This window comes from Drosophila subobscura, chromosome O (assembly GCF_008121235.1).
Source record: "Drosophila subobscura isolate 14011-0131.10 chromosome O, UCBerk_Dsub_1.0, whole genome shotgun sequence".
Taxonomy (NCBI): Eukaryota; Metazoa; Arthropoda; class Insecta; order Diptera; family Drosophilidae; genus Drosophila; species Drosophila subobscura.
The window spans coordinates 1941288-1955102 of NC_048533.1; the positions used below are offsets into that span (position 1 = coordinate 1941288).

General features: G+C 36.8%; 1 protein-coding gene across 3 annotated transcripts; it reads left to right on the forward strand.

Moving 5' to 3' along the window:
* The first annotated feature begins 228 nt into the window (after nt 1–228).
* On the forward strand, nt 229–9557 carry LOC117897148 (poly [ADP-ribose] polymerase). Of its 3 annotated transcripts, XM_034805817.1 has the most exons (6): nt 230–445; nt 512–653; nt 4174–4507; nt 5670–6200; nt 6267–6836; nt 7579–9557. In XM_034805817.1, exons 1-6 carry the CDS (start codon nt 332–334, stop codon nt 8867–8869), a joined length of 2982 nt encoding a protein of 993 aa, XP_034661708.1. In that variant the 5' UTR covers nt 230–331; the 3' UTR covers nt 8870–9557. The 3 variants fall into 3 exon arrangements, with proteins under 3 accessions (XP_034661711.1, XP_034661708.1, XP_034661710.1); XM_034805819.1 differs by lacking the exons at nt 230–445; nt 4174–4507 and having other exon boundaries at nt 551–653; XM_034805820.1 differs by lacking the exons at nt 4174–4507; nt 6267–6836; nt 7579–9557 and having other exon boundaries at nt 229–445; nt 5670–5699.
* The last annotated feature ends 4258 nt before the right edge of the window (nt 9558–13815 follow it).

Here is a 13815-nt window from a genome sequence, read left to right on the forward strand (position 1 = left end):
GTTTCAATTTACTTAGCGAATAAACTTTTGAGCTGTAAAAATTCAGGGTTTAAATTTGATATTGGATATCCCTCAGATATTTCTGGACGGATTCGAATATTGTCATCTGCCAAAAAATATTCCCACCAATTCCCAAAGATTTCTGGTGGTCAGACTATGCTTTGTATAATTTCCATTGTTTCAAGTCAATGTCAACTATCGATGGAATGGAATGTATTGATTCGATAAACGATAATTGTCTAGCGTCTACCGGAATGTTGGCGCTCTGATGAAATAATTTTTGCAACTCCAGCCAGTCGCCTATTTGAAATTATTAGAAGTTTAGACAATCATGGATGTTGAATTGCCGTATATGGCGGAATATGCCAAATCTGGCCGTGCTGCTTGTAAAGGTTGTAAGTCTGCTATTCCTATGAAAGAACTACGAATTGCTGTATTGGTCCAAGTAAGTACGAAAAATACATTGAATAATAAATTTAATATACATACACACACTTAAATATCTAAATAGTCTGCTTTTCACGATGCAAAAGTGCCCAACTGGTTCCATAAGGCCTGTTTTTTCAAGAAACAACGACCATCATCTGTAGGTGACATACAGAATTACGAAAACTTGCGTTTTGATGATCAAAAGGAACTGGAGACGCTAATTGGTATGTGCTTTCTCACAGCGTTCACTGTAATCATAGACTACCAACCTGTAGTGTCTTAATCTCCAAATATATTAATCACATATCCATAGCCTTCTTGCGATCCTTACGTATGTACATACATACATATGTATGTTAGTTAGCGCACACACTATTCGTACACTCATCACTCTAGTTTGAACATCTATGTATAACTTTGTTGTACCGCAGCCGAGACCTGAACTAGAGCGATAAGGGTGTACGAATGTTTTTCTTGAAATAACTTTTATAGTTTCAAATTTACCCAACAATTATAGAAGCAATGAGCTAGAACGTTTCTTTTTATTACCAGCCAGGGCCGTGCCAAGGAATCATTTGCGTCCGGGGAGAAGTTGTAAAACGGCGCCTCCAAACAACCTATATACAGTGGGGAGCAATGATGAGTACATGTTCACATTAACTGACTTTCGTCGCCCATAACTTCTAAACGCATAATGCAAACGTAGTCAATTTTTTTGTAGATATCAATCACTTTATCCTTAACAAATAGGCAACACCAGAAAAATACAAATGTGAAGCTTTTAAATAGCGAAAAATAAAAAACTAAAAAAAGTCGCATGTACTCATTTATGCGCTTTTCGTTGTTTTCACTTATTTAATATTTCAAAATTTTCTAATCAACAATATGCCTGCAGATTTGATGTTAAATATTTTTTTGGTTATATTCTAGTAATACTAACATCAAATTAAGACATTTCTCATAATAATCGAAGCATATTTCATGAATTTATTAAATAGTGCCTATGTTGTACCTGAGGCTGAAGAAACAAAATCTAGAAAATTTAAATATTATTGTGTAGCTTACTGAAAATGGCTATACGACAGCTAATACTGCTGCAAAACATGGCATTAGTCAATCGGTGGTGATCAGAGTGGAAGAGACGCGAAATTTTGACCTGAAACAGCAGAGCCAAGGTTGGTCTAAGGCGCTAGCAGGCCCAAAAGCCACACTAATAATGTCGCAATTTAGTAACAAGGACTTTCTGAGGCCCAACGAGGTTCTTTTCGCATAATACTATCAATGTTGTTCTAGATGGCTAAGTATGGCCATCGTTGCACCGCCTAAAACATACTTACACCATTTTACATCTACCGGCATGTTTCATGGTTTGCTTGATATGATGTCCTTAAAGCCTTTTTTCGGACTTACGCTAACACTACTGCCACCCATATGATTATTTGGACTCATCAGACCTGATAACACGTTCTCAATCATCCGTGGTCAAATTTTGTATGCTAGTTTGAAATTTTCGGGTTTGCTTTACCATTATTTACCTACCACGTGAAACATGCCGGTAGATGTAAAATGGTGTAAGTATGTTTTAGGCGGTGGAACGATGGCCATACTTAGCCATCTAGAACAACATTGATAGTATTATGCGAAAAGAACCTCGTTGGGCCTCAGAAAGTCCTTGTTACTAAATTGCGACATTATTAGTGTGGCTTTTGGGCCTGCTAGCGCCTTAGACCAACCTTGGCTCTGCTGTTTCAGGTCAAAATTTCGCGTCTCTTCCACTCTGATCACCACCGATTGACTAATGCCATGTTTTGCAGCAGTATTAGCTGTCGTATAGCCATTTTCAGTAAGCTACACAATAATATTTAAATTTTCTAGATTTTGTTTCTTCAGCCTCAGGTACAACATAGGCACTATTTAATAAATTCATGAAATATGCTTCGATTATTATGAGAAATGTCTTAATTTGATGTTAGTATTACTAGAATATAACCAAAAAAATATTTAACATCAAATCTGCAGGCATATTGTTGATTAGAAAATTTTGAAATATTAAATAAGTGAAAACAACGAAAAGTGCATAAATGAGTACATGCGACTTTTTTTAGTTTTTTATTTTTCGCTATTTAAAAGCTTCACATTTGTATTTTTCTGGTGTTGCCTATTTGTTAAGGATAAAGTGATTGATATCTACAAAAAAATTGACTACGTTTGCATTATGCGTTTAGAAGTTATGGGCGACGAAAGTCAGTTAATGTGAACATGTACTCATCATTGCTCCCCACTGTAGGTAGCCTAGTTCTCAGAGACTATAATAGCTAGAGTAACCAAATATTATGTGAAGACTCATGTGATATCGCACTGACTCAATTTTGTTTTAAAATGTACACCCGCCCCTTTCCGTCTCCACAAAGAGCGAAAATCTGTGATATCCACAATTTTGTAGATACAAAAAAAAACGCAGCTGCGTAGAGAATAGCCATATCTTTCAGATCCCCGAAAAGGGTCTGATTGGATCATTGTTATATCCGGAATGAAGAAATTTATGTGCAGTTTCTACCGCCCACTCCCTCCAGCAGAACAGCCCGAAAAAAAATTGTAAATTTTTTCTCCATCTGTCATCTACATCCACAACACTTTTCACGCCAACACGCTATTTTCGCTCGTCCCCCTCCCATAGAGCCGCACACTGCAGACTGACGGCAGAGGCAGAGCCAGCGGCCGGAGGCCAGTGTGCGGCCACTGCGCGAAGCAGAGTGTGAATGAGAGAATGTGCAAAAAATAAAAACAAGCTGCGGGACGGGGTGGGTTTAGCCACTGGAAATTAATTTATTCATTGTGGCTCTAATAATGATCCAATCGGATCCCAATTTGGTGATCTGATAGATATGGTCATTCCCTACGGAATTAGTTTTCTTTTATCTTCAAAACTGTAGATTTGGGAGGTTTTCGCCCTTTGCGGGTCGGAAAAGGGCGTGGCTCATTTTTGAAATACACTTGTAATAGTGTGAGCATACAGAAGTCTGGATGCAAAATTTGGTGGCTCTAGCTCTTATAGTCTCTGAGTACTAGGCGCTCATCAGGACGGACAGACGGACGGACAGGCAGACATGGCTCAATCGACTCGGCTATTGATGCTGATCAAGAATATATATACTTTATGGGGTCGGAAACGTTTCCTTCTGTGCGTTACATACATTCACTTTGTGCACAAATACAATATACCCTATTTACTCTTCAAGTACCGGGTATAAAAATCCGATATTCTCATACATATATTTTATTTGTGGTCGAAGTAATGTGCGTAAAGCATAGAAGGAAACGTTTCCATAACCTATAAGTATTCTTGATCAGCATCAATAGATTTACCTATATCTGTCCGTCCGTCCGTCCGTTTTGATGAGCGCCTGATCCAGATTGCTGGGATATCAAACTGTTACAAATGTATTTCAAAATTTTGCCCCGACCCCACAAAGGACAAAAAGGAGTGTAACCTTTAATTTTAGCTCGTTATAGGTGTTAGAAATTCGTCACATTGTTTGCATGGTCTGTAAGACTCTGGATCTGTCGTTGCCAAAATCATATCTCTCCATATAAGACTTACAGTTTTTAGTTCGTAAAAATTGTTGCATAATATGCCATTGTTAAAAAGTATGAGGAAAAAAATTCTGTACATTCCCTTTTATTCTAATTAATATCGACTATCACTTACAAATGTTATACTATTGATACTTCTTATTTTTTAAGGAACGGTAGCAGGAAACGTAATGGCTACCACCGGTAAAAAACGATCTAAAGCTGAAAACACAGCGCTGAAGGACTTTGGTATCGAGTATGCAAAATCTAGCCGATCATCATGCCGAGGTTGCGATCAAAAAATAAGCAAAGATCAAGTTCGTGTACGGAAAACAGTATATGATACTGAAGTTGGTATGAAGTATGGTGGTCAACCCTTATGGCATCATTTAGAATGTTTTGCACAATTGAGATCCGAACTCGGATGGTTCGATACTGGTGAAAATCTCCCTGGTTACAAAAGCTTAAAAGCCGAGGACAAAGCCGAAGTGAAAAAAGTTCTTCCGTGAGTATATTTCCACTTTATATTGAAGGTGGAGAAGAGATCAGCATCAATAGCCGAGTCGATTAAGCCATGTCTGTCTGTCCGTCCGTCTGTCCGTACTGATGAGCGCCAAGTACTCAGAGACAATAAAAGCTAGAGCCACCAAATTGTGCATCCAGACACAAGCTCACAGTGTTGTTGATGTAGATGACAGATGAAGAAAAAATGGAAAATTTGACAAATAACCGCTAAGGTACAGATGTAGTACTGAGTACCGGGTAAAAAAGTTGTGACGCATAAGAAGCGTCGTACACGTCCCTTCTCGTTACTACTGAAATGGATATGGAGAGTTCCCATAGTATTTATCAAGTTAAGCTTTGGATTCAGTGGCGGGTTTTTTCGACCAACAAAAAATTCACACGAAATTCACTTTTTTCCCTTTTGTTTTAAAACAAAAAACGACCATTCTAAAACTTCCGTCAAAATTAGCAGTATTGACAAAACCGTGTGAAGCTTTCTCAGCAATAAGCTGTTAGAAAATATTTTTATAAATGTTACTAAAAATTTTGAACTCAAAAAAGAGTTGTTTGCCCGCCCTCATATTAAAATAATTAATGTATTCAGCCTGCGTTGTGTTCAAAGAACACTACCTGTTGGGTACCTTCTCCTGAGTTTTTAAAGTCAAAACTATAACTTTCATTGTAAAGCTTAATATTTTACAGACCGCGAGCTAAAACCAAAAAGGGCATAGGTACAATTTCTTTCTGCATTAATAAGCTTTTCAAAATATGAAATTACAACCAGATGTAAGATACTTAAGTTATATGAGAAAAATAACCACGTCCGGTTACTTGCTGAATATATACAAAAGAGTACGAACGAGATTTTGGAGATGACGAAATATCTACATTCATTTCGTATCTAAATTTGACTCTTATATTTTCAATGTTTGCAAGTTGAAATTTTTTTTTTATAATGTTCGTTACAAATGTTTGCTTAGTTAGCGAGAAAGATGGTTCATGTTCGACAAGCACACGCCGATCATTCTCGCCTGTGGATGGCACCCTTTACTGGTTTATTTTATTTAAGCGTTAAACATATTATCTGTTTGTGCTTATTAATATATTTAATTTACCTAATATATTCCTGTTTATTTCTTTGTATAACAATCATTATTAAACAGAATAATCAAATCTGAAGACACTCCGGATGCAAAAAAGCCAAAAATAGAGCAAATTGAGGAAAAGGAACAAAACGAAAAAATAGAACAAATAAAAAAACAGAACGACTCGTTTTTTAAATTTCGCGATGATCTAAAAAGTCAAATGAAGAAGCAAGACATTGAAGATCTCTTGATTTCAAATGGACAGCAGCCGTTAACGGGCGATTCTGAAAAGTTTTTTGATCAAGCTGCAGATATGTTAACATTTGGTGCTATTGCTCCCTGCTCTGAATGCAAAAGTTCTCAGTTTATTTTTAATAAATCTGGATACAAATGCAATGGAAATATTTCAGAGTGGACCAAATGCGATAAGCTATACATTGAACCCAAGCGCTCGGCTTGTAAAGTACCTAAGAATATCAAATCAGCGTATCACTTTTTAGATTCTGTAAAAAGGAAACCAATAACACGAATCATCCAATATATACCTCCTAGTGCTAACACAATCTCTAAAAATATGTTGCTGAAAAAGAATCCTGAAGAGTTAAATGGGTTAGTATAACAACTTGTTTAAATGTCGGTAAATGCATGTTTTTTTTTTTTTTGCATTCATTTCAGACCGAAAATTGATCGTAAAAAGCCACCATTGTACAGTTTGAGCTTTTCCATTATTGGAATTAAAGAAAAAGAGAAAGATTTAAAAAGGCGAATTGAAAAATTGGGCGGAAAATGCGATACCAAAATATCGGAAAGGACCATAGCAATTATATCTACGGAACAAGAGACTAAGAAGAAAAGCAGCAGAATGGAGTCAGCGAAAAAATTCGGCATTCATATTGTTCCTGTTGAATACATCGATGTTGTGGAATCTGATCCTGATGGCGCCATAAATTATATAAGTAGTATGAGCATTTGTGATTGGGGAACAGACCCATCAGCGCGTGTTCCCCAGGAAGAAGCTAAAAGCTCAAAGTCAAAGAGTATATATACAAAATCCGTGCCAAAGTCAAAGACGCTGAAAGTAAAGGATGGTCTCGCTGTTGATCCTGATAGTGGACTTGAAGACATCGCCCATGTGTATGTTCAGGGGAAAGACAAATATAATGTAGTGCTTGGTTTGACTGACATTCAACGCAACAAAAATTCATATTACAAGCTACAACTTTTGGAAGCGGATAAAGGTTCAAGGTAAAATAATAATTTATTACAATTACACCGTTTTTTTCAGTTTTTTTCGGTAAAGAACGTGAAGTGAAACTGTTCCGAACGTATTCTTGTGGAGTCAAGATAATTCAAATTTTTCTAAATCCAAAAGTTAAGGGATCTATTATTTTTGTGGTGTGGATGTGCATCGTTCCATTGCATCTCACAGCGTTCCTCCTCGTTCTCTATATTTTAAACTTATCTATATCTAAACTTAAGAGTGATTGTAGAGAGGTCCCCCCTCATTAACCAACTGCATAGGGGTGATTCGAATTTCTTTAGTGCATGCCCAAAATAAAAAATATCCCTTATCTTCTGATCGAAACTAGGAGCTATTTTCGAGGATCATTATTTTATAACCTATCGTATCTCGGATATCACTTCGGTTTCGGATTAATAGACACCATCGTTTTTCTTTTCTTTCCGAATAAATATTTATAATTTTATATACATATTTATATTATAATTGAAAAATTATATTATAATTGGTCCACTCTGAAATATTTCCATTGCATTTGTATCCAGATTTATAAAAAATAAACTGAGAACTTTTGCATTCAGAGCAGGGAGCAATAGCACCAAATGTTAACAAATCTGCAGCTTGATCAAAAAACTTTTCAGAATCGCCCGTTAAGGGCTGCGTCCATTTGAAATCAAGAGATCTTCAATGTCTTGCATGTACATGTATTAATCATTTTACTCTTTATTTCCGCGTTTATTTTTACAGGTATTGGATTTTTCGTTCATGGGGTCGGATTGGCACAACCATTGGGAATAATAAGGTTGAAGAGTGTGGAACCATTTTGGAAGCGAAAGAAATTTTTCAAAAAGTATTTGCTGATAAGTCCGGAAATGAATTTAAAAATCGAGAACAATTTGTAAAAATCCCAGATCGTATGTATCCAATCGATATTCAGTACGAAGATGATTCAAAAGTGGTAACGGATAACAAAAATACTATTAGTTCTAGGCTTGAGCCTTCCGTACAAAATTTAGTCAAACTTATTTTTGATGTGGATTTTATGAAAAAAACAATGATGGAATTTCATATTGACATGGAGAAAATGCCTTTAGGCAAACTTAGTTTAAAGCAAATTCAGTACGCGTACAATGTTGTGAAGGAAATTTATGAATTAATCGAGTCCGGCTCTACAAATGCAAGGCTCATTGATGCCTCTAATAGGTTTTACACGCTAATTCCCCACAGCTTCGGAGTGCAATCACCACCATTAATTGAAACTTCGAAGCAGGTAGAAGAGTTGCGACAAATGCTTGATTCGCTGGCTGAAATCGAGGTCGCCTACAGCCTAATAAAGAACGAAGATACAATTGATAACATCAACCCATTAGACAAACATTACGATCAATTGAAGACTCAATTGATACCGCTGGATAAAAATAGTGATGAATTTGCGATTCTAAATAAGTATGTAAAGAATACCCATGCTGCTACCCACAGTGCCTATGAACTTGAGGTGGTGGATGTTTTTAAAGTAGCTCGTCAAGGGGAAGCTAGACGTTTTAAACCTTTTAAGAAGCTACACAATCGAAAATTATTATGGCACGGTTCCCGGTTAACGAATTTCGCTGGTATCCTATCTCACGGTTTGAAAATTGCTCCTCCTGAAGCGCCTCCAACTGGGTACATGTTTGGAAAAGGAATTTATTTTGCTGACATGGTTTCTAAATCTGCTAATTATTGTTGCACTAGCCAACAAAATTCAACCGGATTAATGCTTCTTTCCGAAGTAGCCTTGGGAGATATGCTAGAATGTACCGCAGCGAAATACGTTACAAAACTACCGAAAGATAAGCACAGCTGCTACGGCCATGGTCGCACCATGCCAAATCCTAAAGAGACCTATATGCGAGATGATGGTGTGGAAATACCACTTGGAAAGGCAGTCACTGATGAAAATTTTAAATCTTCTTTATTATACAATGAGTATATAGTATACGATATTGCCCAGGTAAATGTTCAGTATTTGTTTCGTATGGAATTCAAGTACAGGTATTAAAATGTTAAAATATGCTATAAAAATCCTCTATTAAACCATGAATATATTTTTAACTATATCCTTAATCGATTTTGTTTTACTGGAGAGATTACATTTTTGGCATCGCAACAAGTACTCGAATGTATGTACTTATATACGCATCTCTCGTATGTATAAGATATATTTTAATGATCGAGGTATTGCGATTACTATTTTAAAAGTGTATTCAAGGAAGATAATGCTGTTGTTACATGGTCACATCAATTGAGTGATTAGATAAGAACAAGCATGTTCCTGTGACCTGATCGTTGACCGCAAAACTGAATTAAGCTACCCATAGTCTTGTTATATTAGCCCTCCTCTGTCGATCGCGCTGTCGCGCGCTGATCACCATCTAAGCTGACCTTGCGCCTCGTGCAGCGTGCAGAATAGTCCAGATTACAGTCCCTCGCTCGACGAGTCCAACGATCTGCCGAATTGCAGAAGCCACTCCACCCAGTGCACTAAATTCGAAAATTTTGCAATTAATCCCAAAAATAAAGACCTCAACAAATTTGCACAAATTTTAGACTAAGTAAAAAAAATGTTAAAAACTGAAACTTATTTACGTCGCATTCACTGTAAAAAATTTATTTGTTTGTTAAGATACAAAATCCTTTAACAAAATTTTAAACGTAAAGAAAAATACATTTGATTTATTGATTGGCAATTTTTTAATTTGATTTGAATCGCTCCAACTTTCTCCACTTTCTTTGAAATTTCATTTGTTTTTGTTCTTTAGTTAGAAATTGTTCGTCAATACTTTCTAAAGTACAATATTTTATTGCCTTTGTCAGGCTCAATTTGGAGTGTGGTTTAAAAAGAGAAACGTTTTTAAATGAAGGCACGGCAAGCATACAGCACATGTGTATTGGCACGAATCACTTTAAAATCTTTTAACCTCTTTAATATCACTTAAAGGCCGAGCCCAGATTTAAATCTACATATGTAAGTATAGGTCTGGTCCATATGCCGTTCGGTGAGACGCCGTACAGCGCTAAATGAATAACTTTTGAACGAATCAAGATAACTTCATGATATAAGCAGCATTTGGAAAAATATAGTCATATGAGGCAATGAGGCCACAGCTACGCTACCTCAAAGCTCTGCAATATATAGTCAAATTTCAACTTTGATTACGGTTGTTTTTCCCAATTAGCGGAGCATAAAATGCTCAACTTATATATTCTTTTTATCGATAAATAAAGTTTAGTTGTTATTTCAGCAACACATACTAATTTAAGATTTATTTTTGCCAATTATAATTTAAACGAGTATGAACGTTTGTGAGATGCTTCTTACGCGTCACAACTTTTATACCCGGTACTCAGTCAGAGAAATGTACCTTAGTGGTTAGAGACCATAAAACGGCATATTGTAGAGCCACCAGATTTTGCATCCAGACTTCTGTGTGCGAAAACCTCCGAAAGCTACAATTTTGAAGATACAAGAAAAGTAAAAACGCCATTCCGTAGGGAATGACCATATCTATCAGATCACCGATTGGTGGTCAGATTGGGATTGGGATCAGATAGGATCATTATTATGGCCAGAATGAAGAAATTTATTTGCAGTGGCTAAACCCACCCCGACCCGCAGCGTTTGTTGTATTTTTCACATTCTCTCATTCACACTCTGCTTCTGCAGTGTGCGGCCTCTGCCGGGGGGGCGAGCTAAAGGAGCGTGTTGGCGTGAGAAGTGTTGTAGATGTAGTAGATATAGATGACAGATGAAGAAAAAATTTAAAATTTAACAAAAAATTTATGTAATAACACTACTCGACACGATTTTGTCGCTTGCAGAACTTTTCTAATAAAATTGTTAAAATCTTGCAGAACTTTTTTAACTTACCGTTTGAAAAAATATGTATTAAGCTTAAAAATGAAAAAATTTTGATTTTTTTGACGTATTTTTACGAAATATTCCATTTTAAAACTCGGTAAAAGCCGAAAAAAAAACATGTGTCCACAATTTTTTATGATAGTAGTAGTTTAGATAGTAGAGTAGTTTAAAGTATTGCTCTTCAAAATATACGGCTGAGGTAAAATTGTTCCATTTAAGGGATCAGAAACGAAAAGAAGAGGGAAGACACTTTAATGGGACAGGGGAGACACAATGGGCTGATGGGCATATTTTGCACATAAAAAAATATATTTAAAAAGAACCATATGTTTTTATATATTTTGATATATCACGTGTTGCACTCATCACATAATTTTGCATATTTTATTATGCCATCTACTTTTTGCCAGCCGCTATGCTCTTCTTATTGCACTTCCACTTTCACATATTTTCGCTGCATTTTAAAAAAAAAAAAAAAAAAAAACACTGATTTCAGTAAGGCATTTGATTCTGTAAACCACTCTCTTCTTGCACAAAAGCTCGACCTTCTAGGGCTTCCGCCCAATCTGTTGAGATGGATTTCTAGCTACCTGTGTTCTAGGTCTCAAAAACTCCTTATCTTTACCCTTATCTAGCCATTTAGGCCCCTTTCTTTTCACACTTTTTATTAATGACCTGCCTTCTGTCTTAACAAATTCTCGAATTCTTATGTATGCGGATGATGTTAAGCTCTATGTCCAGTATAAGGACATCTCATTTCACTCTCGCTTGCAATCTGATCTCAATAGTCAGTCATGGTGTTGTGCCAATATGTTACACCTTAATGCCTCGAAGTGTAAAGTAATGACTTTTCATCGCTCCAGCCCCTTACTGGCACCTTACACCCTCTGCGGTAGTTCTCTTGAGAGAATTACATTAGTTGATGATCTTGGTGTTAAACTAGACCCCAAGTTAAAGTTTTCTGAACACATTTCTACCATGGTAAATAAAGCCATGGGTGTGCTTGGGTTTATAAAGAGGTGGTCAAAGGAATTTGATGACCCCTATATAACAAAGACTCTCTATATCTCGCTTGTTCGTCCGATTTTAGAATACGGCTCATGTGTATGGTGCCCTCAGTATTGAATTAGTACAGAAAAACTTCTTATTATTTGCCCTACGGGGCCTCAACTGGGATGCAACTGTGAGACTGCCATCCTACCGTAGTAGACTTCTTTTAATAAATCTTCCATCCTTAGTTAGTCGTAGCAAAATGCTTGGTGTAATTTTTATGCACAACTTGATCAAGGGGGATGTAGACAGCCCTGACTTGTTGAGCCGCGTAAACTTTACGATTCCCATTAGACCCACTAGAAACTATATTCCTTTGTTCCTTCCAATGTGTAGATCGAATTATGCCTTGCACGAGCCCTTTAGAGTGTTATGCTCGGATTATAATTCTCTCTATCACATTATATCCTCGACTCTCTCCCTTCCTCTTCTTAAATCTCTTATACTAGCCTACCTCTCCCGTAGTTAATTTAATTTTTGACTTTGATAATTTTGCTTGCTTAGCTATAGTTGCTCTAGTTTAGTTGTGTTTAGTTATAATTTTCCTCGAATATTAGCCTAACATCTATCTTTCCTGCATGCTCGCGACCGGTTCGGTAAATCGCGCCGCGCGTCATGCGGCAGCGCCCCTCGGTCGGTTGGGCGGGAGGAGGGCTGCGTTCTGCTGGGTTCCGCGCGTAACAGGCTTTGGCTTGGTGTCGCATGGGCCACTTGATGGTGCAGTCATTGCATATCAACGTCCAGACAAAAATTTGAGCCGACCGCAGAGCTTAAAAGGGATCTCAACAAATTTGCGAAGATAAGAAAAGCTAGATCATGCTTAAAAGAATATAAATTAAGTGCCCTAGTCTGGGAAAAAACCACTTTATCAAACAAGCCATGGGGAAAAGTGAATACAGTGTGAAAATCACACCAAATATATAAGGATATTAGTACATATGTATGTACATATGTACATAGATCCTGTGATACGGAGGGAGCAAAAACTTAAATCTTATGTAAATCGACTACCTAATGAAAAATAACACCCTTTGGCTCAAAATTAAATCTAATAATCATGCTGGGAAAAGCATAATGGCATATGCATAGGGAAAAGCATAATGGCATATGCTTTTCGTATTATGAAGGTGGCCGTATATGTACATATATGGCACATATCGATGATGAATCAACATTTCTATGTTATTATAAAATAAAACAATGATGCTGCCTTATATGCAATAGAAAATGCCGTTGATTTGTGTCACATCAGCTAGAAAGCTCGAAGGGGTTATAAAGCTTTTATGCAATGTATTCACTTGCTAAGTCCCAATATACTTATGAACCATAGGGAAAATCTTTGTTAATAGTTAAAGAATATGTTTCTATATGGCCCTGCCAGATTTTTGGAGATGAGTCCCCCAAGAAAGTCGCTAAATAAGGTCATAAAATGACAGGACCCTGAGGCATTTTTGTTGTTTCCAATAGTTTAAACACAAATTTAATAACCTTTGAATGCAACTAAAGTAAACTATACTAATGAAGAACCAGAAGGGACGTGTGAGACGCTTCTTACGCGTCACTACTTTTACACCCGGTACTCTGTACCTCTGTACCTTAATGTTTTTTTCAAAATTGTACATTTTACATTTTTTTTACATATGTCATCTACATCTAAATCTACATCACTACATCTACATCACGGCCCCCTCCCCTAGAGCCTCACACTACACGAAGAAGAGTGTGGAATGCGAGAATGTGCAAACAATAAAAAGCTGCTGGACGGGGTGGGTTTAGCCACTGCAAATTAATTTCTTCATTCTGGCTATTATAATGATCCAATCCGAACCCAATTCGGTGATCTGATAGATATGGTCATTCCATACGAAAATGCGAATGTAGTTTTCTCATATCTTCAAACTTGTGTCTACAGCTGATTTTCGTACTTTGCGGGGGCGGGCCGAAATTTCGAAATTACACTTGTATCATTGTGACCATATTGATGCAATACTTGGTTGCCCTATCTCTTATGGTATCTGAGTACTAGGGTCTTATAA

Bases quoted from the DNA above. Each gene is read 5' to 3' on its own strand.
- LOC117897148 (XM_034805817.1), top strand. From the start codon at position 332: ATGGATGTTGAATTGCCGTATATGGCGGAATATGCCAAATCTGGCCGT. The intron at 446-511 runs GTAAGTACGAAA...ATATCTAAATAG, and splicing joins GAATTGCTGTATTGGTCCAA to TCTGCTTTTCACGATGCAAA. The intron at 4,508-5,669 runs GTGAGTATATTT...ATTATTAAACAG, and splicing joins GAAGTGAAAAAAGTTCTTCC to AATAATCAAATCTGAAGACA.